Source organism: Mastigoproctus giganteus, chromosome 2 (genome assembly GCF_048544385.1).
Source record: "Mastigoproctus giganteus isolate SK-2022 chromosome 2, ASM4854438v1, whole genome shotgun sequence".
NCBI classification, from domain to species: Eukaryota; Metazoa; Arthropoda; class Arachnida; order Uropygi; family Thelyphonidae; genus Mastigoproctus; species Mastigoproctus giganteus.
In genome coordinates, this window is record NC_143576.1 from 86,133,742 (window position 1) to 86,150,342 (window position 16,601).

The 16,601-nt window shown below is 39.5% G+C and overlaps 1 protein-coding gene across 2 annotated transcripts in view; it reads left to right on the plus strand.

Moving 5' to 3' along the window:
• Galt (Galactose-1-phosphate uridylyltransferase) overlaps positions 1-16,601 on the plus strand; it is a 154,711-nt gene that overhangs the window by 96,570 nt on the left and 41,540 nt on the right. For both annotated transcript variants that reach the window (XM_090389326.1, XM_090389327.1), the window contains one exon: positions 12,461-12,544. In XM_090389326.1, the coding sequence (XP_090245452.1) occupies positions 12,461-12,544 (84 nt within the window). The remainder of the gene's footprint in view (positions 1-12,460; positions 12,545-16,601) is intronic.

A 16,601-nucleotide genomic window follows, 5' to 3' on the forward strand; every position in this document is an offset into this window, starting at 1 on the left:
ATCATGCGAGACTGTCCGAGTATCAGTTGGGATGCTGATTGGAGTGTTGGTCGACTCACTGGTTTTAGTTTGATGTGTGTCTTTTCCTGAATTAGATAATGTATTTTTAACCCAATTAGCCATAGATGTGCTGGGGGGTATTGATACATCTGTTTGTACTGCTGTTGTAATAAAGCTTCGAGTGTGAGATGCATATGAACGACTGGGCATGGTCAACGTGCCTGTCTGCGTGCCTCAGGGTATGTGACTTTGTGTTCAATTTTATATTTTTGAATTTTCTTCCCTGTTTTCCACATTTCATAGGATTTTGAAAATGCTGGGTGACTTTCTTTGCAGTTGGGGCAAATGGGACTTGAGGCTGAACAGTCTGCTTGTGTATGTTCCTTGGAACAGTCTGCTTGTGTATGTTCCTACAAATAGGACAAATAGCTTCTCCTCTGCATGCTTGTTGGGAATGTCCATATTTTTGGCATTTAAAACAACGAATGGGATTAGGAATATAAGCCCGAATTCGGCAGTTTAAATAGCCAGCTTTTACCGAGGACGGCAAATCTGGGGTACTGAAGGTTAAAATGATTGACCTAGTTGGGACGAGATTTCCATCTTTTTTAGTCATTATGCGTTTGGCGTTGGTTACTTTTTGATTACTCAGTTCTTGAACTAATTCCTCTTCTGATATTGTAAGTAGGTCCCATTCGGTTATAACGCCTTTTGAGGAATTTAAGGTGTTGTGTGGAGTAATAGTTACTGGCAGGCCACCGAATGTCGTTGTTTTGAGCAGCCACTCGGAATGTTTGGAGTTGGCTGTTTCCATTAATAGGTCTCCGGATTGCAGTCGTTTAACCATTTTTGGTGTTCCAGCAATCAATTCCAGAAATCTTTGGATGATGAATGGTGATAATTTTCCGACAGGTTGGTTGGAGAGAGAGTGTATGACTAGAAAGTTTGGCATTTCATTGCACTGCACTTCCCTTCGGAGCATTTTTGGTTGATTCAGGTCTTCATTGTTTGGTTTATCTAGCCTTGAGTTCGAAGGCTCTAGAGGTGGATAGTCATTTTTATCCATCGTTGCTCCTTTTAGCCCTGGGGGATAACTTTTCCCCCAGATTACCGGCCCCGCCACGGGGAGGCAGGAGCAGTACCGCTCGGAGGCCAAGCGGTTGAAGTGTTAGTTGATTAATAGAACAAGTAATATAGGAAAAAGAAAGGTGTGTTCTAACTAGTGGTTTTCAAGTATAGAACTAGTTTTAAAGAAAGCTGTTGGTAGAAATGTAGGAACTTAAAAGGAAATAACTTCAATCACTTTACAAGAGCTCTCTATATATTGCAAGAATATCGCTTGGCCTCGAAATACGCTTAGCACCTGGGGCCTTCTGATTTGTATTCCATCAAAAAATATCAGATTGGGATTTAGGATTACTTTTCTTAAGAAATTTTGAAGTGATGTACCAAAAACAGCCTCCCTTTTTATCTAAGGACTTAACACTATTTCATCATTCTTAGTTTTATACATACCAATGGCAAAAGCAATTTGCTTGGAGAGACAATCTGCTGATTGATGACATTTTTGTTTCCAAGTTTGATTTTAGTCCTTTTTTGGCTACGAGGGGTGATAATTTAATTTGCAGACTGGTGCAAGATTTTATGTTTACCACGTAAACTTTCCATAACTGCCACTAGAAGTGCTCTCCCTAATCACTACTGAGCAGACTCTGTGTGCACATGCCAATACTTGTAGAGCTAGTGTTGCGTGAAGAGAGTTTTTTTCCCCCCTTCATGTCACTGATGATTGTTTTGAAGCATGTATCATGTCATACAGACATGATACTTACTTCAATCTGTATCAGACATACAGATTGAACAGCGATATGTGATTTGTTATTGTGTCAGACAGGGCTTAAATCATTAGAAATAGTTAAAGAGTTGAATGAAGCAGATGGTACTGAGTGTCTTGGTAGAATGCCCATATTTAAATGGCCCAAGCGATTCAGTGAAGGCCATGAGTCTGTTGCAGATGACCCAAGACCTAGTCAGCCTTCCTCCTCAACAACTCCTGAGTAAATTGCAAAAGTTCAGGAAATCTTGGATGAAGACAGTTGAATTACACTTTGTGAATTAGTTGTTAGAATATCTACGTCATGCAGTAGTCACAATATTGTGAAAGATCACCTGAAAATGTAGCAAATATGTGCCCACTGGATTCCACACAATCTTATCCAGAACAAAAACAGCAAAGAGTAGACTTGTGCAAAGAAATGCTTGATCATTTTAAAAGACAGGGTCAAAACATCTTAAATTGAATAGTGATTTGTGATGAAACTTGGATTTTTCACTATGATCCAGAGACAGAACAACAGTTGAGTGAGTGTAAGCATTCTGATTCACCACCAAGACCTAAAAGTGTGTGAAGTTCAAGGGAGAGTATTTTGAGAAGGAAAACTCACAGAAGATTCAGATGATGAAAATTATGATAAAATCTTGCACCAGTCTGCAAATTAAATGATCAACTTCAGCCAAGGATAAAGCTGACCTGCTAGCATTCCATTTTTCTTCCAACTCATGTATTAATGATCTTGGTAAAATACCTCCCACCATTCCCAACATGCTCCATTCAATGCCCCCTGTGGTCTTCCATCAAAAGGATGACAGAAGGACTTTGACAAATCTCAATGCTATGAAAGCTCCAGGTTCTGATCATATTTCTCAACTTGTTCTTAAAACCTGTGCTCCTGAACTTACTCCTGTTCTTTGCGGCCTTGTATCACTTTCTTATTCCAAAGGTGTTTTTCTTTCTGCTTGGAAATTTGCTCATATCCAGCTAGTTCTTAAAAAGGGTGACAAGTCCCTCCCATCCAATTATCGTCCCATTGCTGTTACTTCTACTCTTTCTAAAGTAATGGAGAAATCAATTAACCACCAACTCTTAAACTATTTAGAAACCTTCCGTCTGATTAACGATCGCCAGTATGGATTCCGTCAGTATCGATCTACTGGTGATATTCGGGCTTATATTACCCAATTATGGACAAATTCAGTGAAAAAGTTTGGTGAAACACAAGCAGTTGCTCTTGACATTTCAAAGGCTTTTGATCGTGTTTGGTATAAAGGTATTCTAAACAAGCTTCCATCTTATGGTTTGCCAACTGTTTTTTGTAATTGGTTATCCAGTTTTCTCTCTGATTGCTCACTGAGGGTGATGGCTCTCTGTCTTCTAACTTCTCCACTAATGCTGGAGTTCCCCAAGGTTCAGTTCTTTCCCCCACTCTTTTCCTCTTGTATATTAATGACCTTTTTCCATTGACTGGAAATTCTATCCATAGTTTTGCCAATGATAGCACATTGCATTCCAATTTCCATTTTGAAAAAGGTGCCTCCGTAGCCAGGTGGGAAGGAGCAGCAGTGTGTAGCACACGCTTCTTGATTAGACCAGGGTTCGAGCCCGTCATCACCAAATACGGAGGATGCGGACAGGTCAGGGAATGACCACCGCGTATCCCGGAGCAATATGGCCTTAGTTGCTAATGCTCCTAAAAACCAAACAACCTAAACCTAAACCATTTTGAAAAACCTTGCCCTGCTCAGTCAGCTTAAACTTCTCGAATATCTGCTACAAGTTCCTTAAATGCCGATCTCCAGGTAATTCTCCAGTGGGGCAAAGACAACTTAGTTGATTTCAATCCTTCTAAAACTTAGTCTTGTCTTATATCTTTCAAAAAGGATTCTTCTGCTCCTATGCTTATCTTTGGTGACACTCCGATTTCTAGGCAAGATAATATATCTCTTTTGGGGATTACCCTGACTTGTAATCTCTCTTGGCAACAAGCACATTACAAATACTGCATCTAAAAAACTTGGTTTTCTCTTTTACTCTCGACATTACTTTTCTTCCAAACAGCTGTTCACTCTGTACAAATCGTAAATCCACCCTACCATGGAATATTGTTACCACATCTGGGGTGGTGCCCCCAAAACCTCTCTCTGGCTTCTAGATTCTGTTCAGAAGAGGGCAGTTAGGTTAATTAATGTCTCCTCTCTAACAGAGTCTCTCCACTTTCTGTCTCATAGATGCACTGTTTCTGCTGCATGCCTCAGATACAGATACTTCCTCAGATACAGATACCTACAGATACTTCCATGGGCACTGTTCTTCTGAATTGGCTTCTATAATTCCTGCTCTCTCTTTCAAAACAGTCCGAACACGTGCCACCACCAGCCAACATCCATTTACTGTCTAACTTCAAACTCACAGAAGCAACTTTTCATCTTTCTCATTTATTCATTTAACTGCCGTTTTCTGGAACAACCTTCCTTCATATGTATTTCCTGAGAATTACAGTCTACAGAAGTTCAAGTCTAGTGTCAACAAATATCTTCTTTTGTCTTCTCAACCTCCAACCCAAGCACGGTACTAAGTACTATATGTTCTAATACCTCTCGTTTTTGAGGTTTTCATAAAAAAAAAAAAAAAAATCCACTTGCAATCACAATATGTGATAATGAAAGACAAGAATTTCTGACAGGAATTTAAAACTTAAGTTTTGTTTAAGTTAATGGAATAGATACCGGAACCGAGACTAACATGCTCCCATTTTCTGTGGAAGTCCTTTTATACTCATCATCAGCTGTAAATGAAGAACTTTCATTACGATGGATCGTGTAACCTACGGTTACATGATCCCTTAAGATATAAAACCCTGGTGCATTGATCGAGCCACTTACACCAGTGCAGAATGTGATACAAGAAGGAGGAGGATGAAATGATTTATTTTTTCCTATATTTATGTTAGCAAATGAAGTGCCAGGTGCTAACAGATAATTTCCACTCAACCTGGAGCCTAAGCATGTTCTGAATTTTTCAGTAGATCCAGATTCCAGATACCAGATAATTCAGTCCAATTTGTGTAAACTGTTGTTTATTCTTTGAAGTGGCTTTTCATGCTTACTTGGGGAGCAATGATAATCGGGGTCTGTGCTGGAAGTATCAAGGTTCTGCAGTTTAACTGGAATTGGTGCTTCTTCACTTTGGAGACAAATTCACACACCATAGGTACATGGAATGCAAGAGATTTTTAACACACAGATGGCATACATAATGTGGGATCCATGATTTGTTGTAGTCCAATTCTGACACTGAAATAAATGTGACATGTTTTCTTCTAAATGTCAGTGATTCTCTACCTTTGATTTCTTGGTAAAATATTTACAGGTATATCAGTATTGTTGACACACTGAAAACATAGCATTAACTAAAAAAAGTTTTACATTAATAACAATAACACATTAATGATAAATTATCAGTTTCTAATGTTTGAGCATAAAAATATGTTGATATTGTTAAGGAAATGCTGGATCTTTAAGAAAAATTTAAGATTAAGATTAAGAGAAATTGTCAAGCCATTTTAAAAGAGTTTCATGCTGCATTTTCAGTTGGGTTTAATATGGCTTAAAATGTGCTGCTCTGTATATAAGTTTTATAAATTATGAATTGTGAATCTTGTTGTTGGCTAACAGAAACACTCTTTTTGATTTTAATTTCACTTTCTTGGGAATTTAATCTTTAACTTGGTGGGTGTCGCACTGAAAATATAGCAAAAATGGTGGCAAGTCACCTGACAGGTGCCAACCTCTCTTTAATTTTTTGAAAATGTTTTGGGTTTTTTGAATTCTGTTTAAACTGCTACTATTTTATCTTTTCTTAGTGGGTTGATATCATTTTTTAAGGGCACAAAAGGTGATATAGTTGTACACGTTGGCACTAATGATATTAAGAGTAGGAGACCGGCAGAATTACTTAACAAGTACAGGTCACTGTTGAACAAAAGCCGAGAATTAGGGTTGAATTTGAAAGTGCCTGCAATTCTGCCCAGATAGGATAGGCAGGAGTATATGATGAGAGTCTTGTCGATCAATTTGGCCCTGGAAAGATTGTGCAAGGCTGAAGGGGTAGAATTTTTTTCAGCCTGGTCTGTACTTTTTAACAGGAAAGACTGCTTCTACAGGGATGGGATACACTTAAATAGAAAAGGTGCAAGAATATTTGCTGATGCTATCGAGGCAGTGTTAGGTGGGTTGGAAAACTACTAGCTTGGGGGGATACAAGGACTAATAGATTAACAGTAGCCACTGGCAGAGGTGAAAGTGATTCTTGCACTGCTTCTATTGGAATAAGCAGCAGCCTGGAAAACAAGATGCAGGATATTTCAGAGACTGCTGGGAGTCATTGCGGTACAAGTAAACACATGGGTTGTGTTAGGGTAGCTATGAATAGGAACAGGTGCATGTATACTTGCGTATACATCAATGCTAGGAGTTTGGTAAATAAATTTGATGAATTTGGGGTATTGCTCAAAACATCAAAGGCAGATATTGTTGGGATATCAGAGACGTGGTGTCACACATATATAAGGAATGCAGAACTGAAATTTGGGGAGTACAATGTATACAGAAAGGATAGACAGGATAGGAAGGGAGGAGGGGTTATGCTATTAGTTAAGAAACACATAAAATCCAAGGAAATGAAGCCAGTCGATATCACTGGATAGAGTAGTGTCGAGTCAGTTTGGTGTGACATAAGCATTGGGAGATCAAAATTGAGAGTAGGAGTGTGTTATAAGCCTAATGACTCTGATGAGTATAATAAGAAACTGTACAGGGAAATAGAGTGGGCCAGTAAATCAGTGAGTCTTATAATGGGGGATTTTAATTTCCCAGATATTGACTGGAATGTGTGGGTTGGTCACTCACACACTAGCAAGGCCTTTGTGGATTTATTGGATGATTGTTTTCTACATCAGCATGTTTGATCTGATTATCAGTAGTGATTCTTCATGCAATAAGAATCTGCAGATAAAAGAACCACTAGGTGGCAGTGATGACAGTGTGCTGAAGTAGGATTTACTCAAAGAGGTAACTATCATCAGGGGTAAAAGGAAGGATTTTTGCTTTCGTAAAGGTGACTACGGTGCTCTGAGACAGCACTTAAATTCTATACGGTGGGACCAACTGATGATGTTACCAACAGCAAACTCAAAATGGGAAGCATTCAAAGAACTTATCTTGGAAGCTACTAGGCTTTTCATACCAAATAAGAAATATTGTTCAAGGTATAGGCCTAAATGGATGTCGATGAACTAATGAGACATATGGCAGAGAAGAAAAATGCGTGGGATACATATAAATTATTGGATGACATGGAAGCCTGTGATAGATATAAGCTGGTCTATAACCAAGTCACAAAGGAGATTAGGCAGGCAAAGGCAGATTATGAGAAATCCTTAGCAAAGGATGCAAAGAAAATCAGAAAAAGTTCTTTACTTATGTAAACTCTAGAAGGAAAGGGATTAATCAGATTGGTCCACTGGATATTGATGGTTTAACAGTTGAGGATTCTGCTCAGGTGGCGAACAAACTAAACGAGTATTTTGCATCTACATTCACACATGAGGAGTTATTCAGGGAGAGGAATACCAGAGGTGAAGTAAACTCTGGCAGTGAGCTCAATGATTTTGTAATAACTGAGAGGAAAGTGGAGGAGAAATTGTTGAGGATAAACATAAAAAAAGGCAACTGGGGTGGATGGGATCTATCCAATTATATTAAAGGAGGCAGCAGAGGAAGTAAGCAAACCCTTAGCCATAATTATGAGAGTTTCTTTGGACTCAGGGGAGGTACCCATAGACTGGAAATGTGCAAATGTGACCCCAATTCACAAAGCAGAATCAAAGGCTGACACAAGTAATTATAGACCTGTGAGTTTAACTTCTGTTGCAGGAAAATTAATGGAGGCACTGGTTAAAGAAGCACTGCAGGATGATCTAGACAAGACTTCAGTTATAGCTCGGACACAGCATGGTTTTGTTAAGGGAAAGTCTTGCCTGACCAATTTGATTGGATACTATGATGCAGTCACAAAAGAACTGGATATTATATATTTCAAATAATTTTGATATTATATATTTGGATCTTAGAAAGGCTTTTGATACTGTTGCACATGGAAGACTGCTGCACAAATTGGAGCAGTGTGGCATTGGAGGCAAATTGCTGCTATGGATAAAGGGATGGTTGAGTGGGAGAAGACAGAGAGTGGTAATCAACGGGCACTGCTCCTCGTGGACTAATGTTATTAGTGGAGTCCTTGGTTCAGTGTTGGGTCCATTATTGTTTTCTGTATTTATAAATGATATTGGTGATGGTATATCAAGCTTAATGTCCAAGTTTGCAGACGATACAAAGGTTGGCAGGGTTGTTAAGGACACTACTGACGCTATGCTGCTGCGACAGGATCTGGAAAGGTTGAGCAGATGGGTTGAGAGGTGGCAAATGAAGTTTAACCTTGACAAATGTAAAGTACTACATATGCGAAACAGCAACCCCAGAGCAACGTATAAACTCTGTGGTACTACACTGACAGTGGTAGAGAATGAAAAGGACCTGAGGGTAATTGTGCAGGCAGATATGAAGTTCTCTGAGCAGTGCAGATGGGCTGCAAGAGTAGCTCATGGTGTCTTGTCAATGATATACAGGAATTTTTATAGCAGGGATAAGGAGGTGATTATTTCCTTCTATAAGGCAATGGTTAGGACACACCTTGAATACTGTATACAGGTCTGGAGGCCTCATTTCAAGAAGGATGTAGAGCTGCTGGAACGAGTATAGAAAAGGGCAATAAGATTAGTGAATGGAACAAAGGGTTGCTCTTATGAAGAAAGGCTTAAGTTTTGCAAATTATAGTGTCTGGAGACTAGGCACCGGCGAGGTGATCTGATAGAGGTGTATAAAGCCTTATATGGTTTGAGCATGCTCAATGCTGATGGGATTCTTCCTCTTGCTCAGAATAATCACCTGAGAGGGCATATATTCAGATTGAGGAAAGACAGATGTAGGATAGATGTTTGGAAATTTGTCTTTAGCCAGCAGGTAGTTGGTTGGTGGAACAAACTTCCATCCCTTGTTGTGGAAGTTGATTTCCCAAATAAATTTAAGGTTCAGCTGGACAGGTATTTCGAACAAACGGTGGGGTGAAATGGAAGTGGTTTTTTTTTTTGGATGATGTTGCATAAGCTTGCTTTCTTGCATCCAATGCCTCTGTATGCCAAAAATAATTTTGATATCATATACTTGGATTTCAGGAAACCTTTTGATACTCTTGCACATGGAAGAGTGCTGTACAAATTAGAGAGGTATGGCATCAAGGGTAAGTTGCTACAATGGATAAAGGGATGGTTGAGTGGGAGACAACAGAGAGTGGTAATCAATGGACACTGCTTTTCCTGAACAAATGTTATTAGTGGAGTTCCCCAGGGTTTGGTGTTGGGCCATTGTTCTTCTGTATATTTATCAATGATATTGATGAAGGTATATCAGGTTTAATGACCAAGTTTGCAGATGATATAAAGGTTTCCAGGGTTGTTAACAACAGTAATGACAGTATGTTACTTTAACTGGATTTAGATAAGTTGGGAAAATGGGCTGAGAAGTGCCATCTGGAGTTTAACATTGACAAATGCAAAGTACTGCATATGGGTAGCAATAACCGAAGAGAAATGTACCAACTGGGTTGCACTACACTCAGGGAAGTGGAAAGTTAAAAAGACCTGGGGGTAACTGTGCAGCCAAATATGAAGTTTGCTGAGCAGTGCAGATGGGCTGCCAGGGAAAGTCATGGAGTCTTGTCAATGATATATAGGAATTTTGCTAGAAGGGACAGGGAGGTGATAATCCCGTTATACAAGGCAATGGTCAGGCCACACCTAGAGTACTGTGTATAGGTCTGGAGTCCTCATTTTAGGAAGGATGTAGAGTTGCTAGAACAAGTACAAAGAAGGGCAACAAGATTGATAAGGGGTGCTCTTACCAAGAAAGGCTTAAGTTCTGCAAATTTCAATGCCTGGAGAGTAGGCACCTGTGAGGTGATCTGATTGAGGTGTATAAGGCCTTGGGCCGACCGGGCTAGCCGAGTGGGTAAAATACCTGCCCGGCAACCCAAGGTCGTGGGTTCGATTCCCGCCTCGGGCTTGGATCAAAGTACTGCAAAAAACCTTGGGAGGTGCAATATGGCCATAGAAGCCGATGCGCCAACAACTACCAAATCAAAAAAAAATAAATAAATAAAAAAATAAGGCCTTGAATGGGTTGAGCAAGCTGAATGCTGATGGGATTCTTCATCTTGCTCAGACTAGGAACCTGAGGGGCCACAGTTTCAAATTGAGGAAAGATATTTGTAGAATAGATGTGCAGAAATTTGCCTTTAGCCTGCGAGTAGTTGATTAGTGGAACAGGCTTTCATCTTTTGTTGTGGAGGCTTATAGCCTAAATAAATTTAAGGCTGAGCTGGACAGGCATTTGGAACGAATGGAGGGATGAAATGGGAGGGGTTTTGTTTTTTTTGGCTGATGCTGCATAAGCTTGCTTTCTTGCATCGTATGCCTCTACTAATGCTAATGCTAATAAATATTATTTGAAAAAAAAAAAAAAAACAACATATGAATGTGTTTGATACTCTTAGTTATTCCTGTTCTTAGGTTTACTTCAAAATTTATTTAAAATTTGGCATGCTTCGCAGCACATGAAATTTGAAACTACATATTTTGCTTCCTGCAATGTAGCAACCAGCTGAAGGGAATATCGGGTTTTGTATAATCATCTTTACTTTGTGAAAACAATAATAAATCTTTCAAAAATATCTAAGGTGAGAATGCAGATGTTTATTGAACTAGTGAGAAAAGAAAAAAGAAAAGAAAAAGCACAGCATCTGCACTTGTCTAGTATCATGCTACTCTTCAAAAAAAAGCCAAGCTGTTGCAAAGATGGTAACAGATAACCCGACCGGTTCTTGCTTACATTTTCTGTACAAAAGCCATAAAAAATCACTTCAGAAACTATTGCAGTAAAAGCTTGACTATATATAGGAAGTTAGAAGAAACTTCAGATTTTTAATCATTGATTAATGGTTAATGCAGGAATGCTATTTTCAAGGTTTACCTGTCAGGTTACCTGCCACTACCATCGGGATAAATATAAAATCTGAAATATGATTGTGAAATCAAGTGAGGCATAATTGGCGTAGATGGCTGAAAGTTTGGATTCATAAATTGAATGAGGATGAGATATTAGTTGGTGCTCATAAGGTATTGGTTGAATAGAAGGTAGCAAGTTTTTGTATTGTATGGAATATTCCGACTTTGAAGAAAATCCAGATGTACAAATCAAACAAATAGCAATCACTTTCTCTCCATACCATCGGAATGGCAAATGAGATTGATGGATGCAAATCCCATAACACTCCTCTCAGCAATGTGGCACATGAATTGCAACATGTGTGGGAAGTTTGGCTTTTATATTGATTTTCAGTTTTGCATATGAAATATAATGCATATGAGATTTGATGTTATATAGCAATGTGGGAAAAAACATGTTTTTACCATTTGAAAAATACTTATAATTATTTTGTGGGTAAATGTTCCTTGAATGAATTGACAAGAAGAATTGGAATACCTTATTAAATGGAATTACCTCCCTACTGCTTGTGTTCAATTAGAATAAGATTAGATTGAAAAGAATTGTGAGCTTAAAAATTTTTAATAAGTTTTAAGCTTACAATTCTTTCCAATTTAATCTCATTCTAATCTAATCAAACAGAAACAGTAAGGAGGTAAGTTCTGTTTAACAAAGTATTCCAATTCTTTTCATTTGATAAATATTATGCTATGGATCTTTGTCATCTTGACCAACTACTAAAACCGAAATCATTCAAATTATTTAAGTTTCAGCTTTGCCACAGAAAATAAACATTTTCATCAGAGATACAAATTTGTACAGCCCTGTAGGAGTAGGGCTATATTTCTGTTGTTCAAAATTAAAAAATTGTTCAGTTTAAATATGTTTCCAAAAAAAAATTTAGTTTGACCAAACTAACTTTTAGTTAAGACCAAACTTTACTTGGTCTTAACTAAATGAGATGGAAATTTAGCAATTTAGCAATATGTTAATAAAGTTGTTGTTGTTGTTTTGTTTTTTAGGAGCATTAGCAACTAAGGCCATATTGCTCCGGGATATGCGGTGGTCATTCCCTAACCTTTCCGCATCCTCCGTATTTGGTGGTCACAGGCTCAAACCCCGGCCTAATCAAGAAGCGTGTGCTACGCACTGTTGCTCCCACCTTGCTACGGAGGTGCCGTTAATAAAGTAATTTAGCAATATGTTAATAAAGTAATTTAGCAATATGTTAATATAAAGATATATTTTAAAATTTAGAAATAGATAGTCAGTTATTAGAGAAATTGTTAGATGAAATAGCAGATTCTGTTGAGTTGTCAATGAAAAGTTGCCATTGTAATATTGATGAACAAAAACATTAATATTTAAAACCAGTTATAATGACAAACACATTTTTAGTGTGCTCTGATGTAGTGGCTATGATTAATATCAAATGAGTATTTATTTTTAATTATTTAATTTTCAGCTTTGGCAGAAATAATGAAGAAGCTGTTGATAAAATATGATAATCTCTTTGAAATTTCATTTCCTTATTCAATGGGATGGCATGGTATGTATGACTAAAGTTGTGTCAAGTTTATGTGTCTTGGTGTTCACATTAGCACAACTTAATTTCTTAGCACCTTTTCCCTTCACACTTTTTTATTTTACTGTAGACTTGTCACTTGAAAATTTCATATACTGGATGGTTATAAAATAAGTTTCCCTATTCAGGAGACCCTAGTTGCAAAATGGTTACAGTTAGCACTATGAAAATCGGTGGATATGTCATTTAGGGTAAGGGGAAGCGATTTGTAGATGACAAAAAAATTAGTTCAAATTTCTGCCACCAGGGGAAAACGACACTGCACATATGTAAAAGTTGTCATTTAATTCAAGACACGCTGCTTATGCAAATGACATCCTGTTAGAAAGGTAACGCCACAATCAATAACCATTATGGCTCTTACAAAAAAGGAACGTGCTCTTTTAGTAAAACTGTTCTACCAGAATAATAGTAATGCTAATGCAGCACTACGTGAATATCGCAAACTTAAAGGTTTGCATAAAGGACCTTTGATGTCATTGGGTCTTCGAAAACTAATAAAGAAATTTGAAGTGACCGGGGAGTTAGGTGTAATTCCAGGCAGGGGACGACTACGTATCAGAACGGAGGTAGTGGATGAAGTGGCTGTTGCAATGGCCCCCAGGTCAGAATGCAAAACACTACCAGTCAGTAGTGCCACAGGTGTGCCAAGTGACTTGAACCTTCCTTGGTTTACTGTACATAAAGTGCTTCAAATAATTTTATGCTGGTTCCCAGACAAGATTCAAGTAGTGCAAGAACTAAAGTCGGCGAAGGTAAAGAAAGCCAACACAAGAATGACGAGAAACGTCGGATAACTTACGCGGAAAATTAGTTTCCCAATATGGCATTCTAGCGCTGCTCGCTTGGTAAACAAACGGTGGGTGTTATCGGTCTGGAGCCGAAATCAAGGATATATTTATTGACAGGTAGGCGTGGCAAACGATGAAATGATTGGTCGTAGGTGCAACAGACAACAAGCTACTGTCTAGTCATTGGTTGGCATTATAATGGGTATTTATGAGTAAAGAACGGTGCATAATAGTTTTGTGATTAACGGTAAACAGGTAATAGTAGCAGTGAATCTTTTAAAGATGGAAGAAATTTGTAAGGAAAATGAAATGGTTGATTTTTTGATGAAAACTAAATTAATAAAAGTTTTGTTCTGGTCATTTTTATGTTCTTCATTATGTTTTTTTCTCATTATTAAAAGCAGATTTTTGGAGTTCATGAGTGTTTTTACTATATTGTTGATTTAGGTTTGGTTACGAAAAAAGGCCCCTCGACGTGGGCACCTGTACGTGGTGAGGGGACCTCCCAGTGACGCTGCTGGACTTCCAGACTAGCATCACTGGGATCAAACGTCCACAGCCCAGGTTCCAGGCTTACATCAATGGAATCCGGCGTGTTTGCCGTGCGCTGCGACCCGTGGAAATTCGGAAAGGGGGATCCTGGTGGTTGAGGGGCCCAGCTTCAATACACCACTTTGGCCCCTGCTTCGACAAGACGGGTGGTCCTGGAAGGCCCGGCTAGGATCAATCGGCTAGTAGGCTCGCCTGCGAGGGTCAACCGTGTCAATGCCACGCCCCTACCCTCATGGTCCGAGGGACAGGATTCAGGCTGGCGGCGGTGTGGGTATAGTGTCTAGGTAGCCCTGGCGTCCCACTCCCGAACGCATTTATTGCATGCCGGGTAGTGGGCGTCCCTTTGGGCTCCGTGGTGGGTGGGGAGCCCGGGCACTGAACAATATAAAAAACTATATGAATCCTGATAAACTTACTTCTTCAGGGGCCCCAACCCGGTCCCTATCTGAAAACATAGATAACGATCCAGATAGCATTATTGCTAAAAAGAGGCAGCGAACTGAAGTACCATCGGGGCCAGTCCCAAGGTTCTTAATCATGCATTCTACCAATGAAACACCGATTGGTAAAATGTCGCTCTTTTTTATTCAAAAAGGGTTAGATGGGTTAGCAGGTTCACCCAAATCAGTTAAAAGGCTTCGTTCTGGAGACCTTTTAATTGAAACTAAAAATGACAGGCAATCAGAGCATCTACTCAGAACAACATCAATCGGAGGAATCCCTATAACAGTGACACCACACATAATGAGCAAAAAAGGCTCAAAACAAAGCGTGGGGGATATTTCGCCGATATCCTACCACGACCAACCTTATAGCCTTTAAACGTGCACGAGCCAAAGCACGATATATCCGCCGTCAGAGTCAAAAGGAATCGTGGATCTGTTTTACATCATCTATTAACCAATCTACCAACTCTAAGGTAGTCTGGGATAAAATCCGGAAAATGAAGGGAAAATATACATCCCACCCTTCTTCAATCCTAGATTATAATGGATGCGCTATTGCAGATCCAACTGCAATAGCCAATGCTCTTGGGGAAACATTCTCTAACATCTCTGCAATATCTTCGTATTCCCCAGAGTTCCTGGTCCTGAAATATAAAATCGAAAAACAGGCAATTAACTTTAAATGTAAGAGCATTTATCCCTACAACGTGGATTTCACTATTCAGGAACTGGAAAGAGCCCTCGCTCTTTCCAAAGCAAGTGCCGTTGGACCAGATGGCATCCATTATGAAATGATTAAACATCTTTCACCAAAATCTATGGATTGTCTGCTCCTTCTGTATAACAGAATCTTTACTGAAGGGCAGTTTTCGGACTCCTGGCGAAAGGCAATCGTTCTTGCCTTTCCTAAGCCAGGAAAGGATCCAAAAGTCACCACCAATTATCGTCCTATTGTTCTGACTAGCTGTCTGTGCAAAATCCTGGAGAGAATGGTTAATTCTCGTTTAATATGGTATCTAGAAACAAATGACCTTCTCTCCAACATCCAGTGCGGCTTCCGAAGGAACCGGTCTACTTTGGACCATCTTATTAGATTGGAAGCATCCATCCGGGATGCTTTCCTAAAATGCGAACACTTGGTGTCGGTGTTCTTTGACATGGAAAAAGCGTATGACACAACTTGGGGATTTGGCATTTTCAAAGATTTACATAGCCTAGGCCTTAGAGGGCATCTCCCCTTTTTTATTCAAAACTTTTTAGCCAAACGATCGTTCCAAGTTCGTGTGGGATCCTCACTCTCTCGCTCCTTTAGCTAAGAGGAGGGAGTACCACAAGGATCAGTATTAAGTGTCACGCTTTTTGCCATCAAAATAAATTCCATCACAGAACAACTTCCTCCAACTGTAAACAGTGCCCTCTATGTTGATGACTTTAGCATTTTTTGTCAGTCGTGCAACATGAGGGTTATTGAAAGACAACTGCAGAAAGCCATTGATAGTCTGAATTCCTGGGCACTTGCTAATGTCTTCAGGTTCTCGCCGGAGAAGACCGTTTGCGTACACTTTGTCGCAAGCGTAATCTTCATCCTGAACCTGAATTAAGGCGCGGACAAAATGCTATTCCAGTAGCAGCGAACACAAAATTCTTGGGACTCATATTCGATAAAAAACTGACCTTTTTGGATCATATTCGTCAACTCCGCACAAAGTGCACAAGAGGCCTTAATATGCTCCTCTCACTCTCCTCTTTATCTTTGGGTGCAGACCGATGCACCCTTCTACGGCTTTACCGTGCACTTGTGCAATCCAAATTAGATTATGGGTCCCAAGTATATTCTTCAGCCAGAGACAGTGCCCTTCGATGGTTGGACCCTGTCCATCATCAGGCTCTACGTATCGCTACTGGAGCATTTCGAACATCTCCTGTCCAGAGCTTATACGTCGAAGCAAACGAACCACCGTTATCGCTTCGTCGTAAGCAGTTGTCTCTAAATTACGCCTTAAAACAGAAATCCCTGCCAGACCATCCTACGTGGCCATTCGTTTTTGAGCCACGATGGAAAAATTTGTACAACACCTGTAAGACTGCCAATTGTCCTTTTGGTATTCGTCTCCAAGAGCTACTCAAAGAACTTAATATCAAGGTAGACAAGGTTGCCCAAACACCAAAGCAACCCTTTCCACCCTGGCATGCTCATGTCCCAGCATGTGACTTGTCCCTTAGAAATTGGGG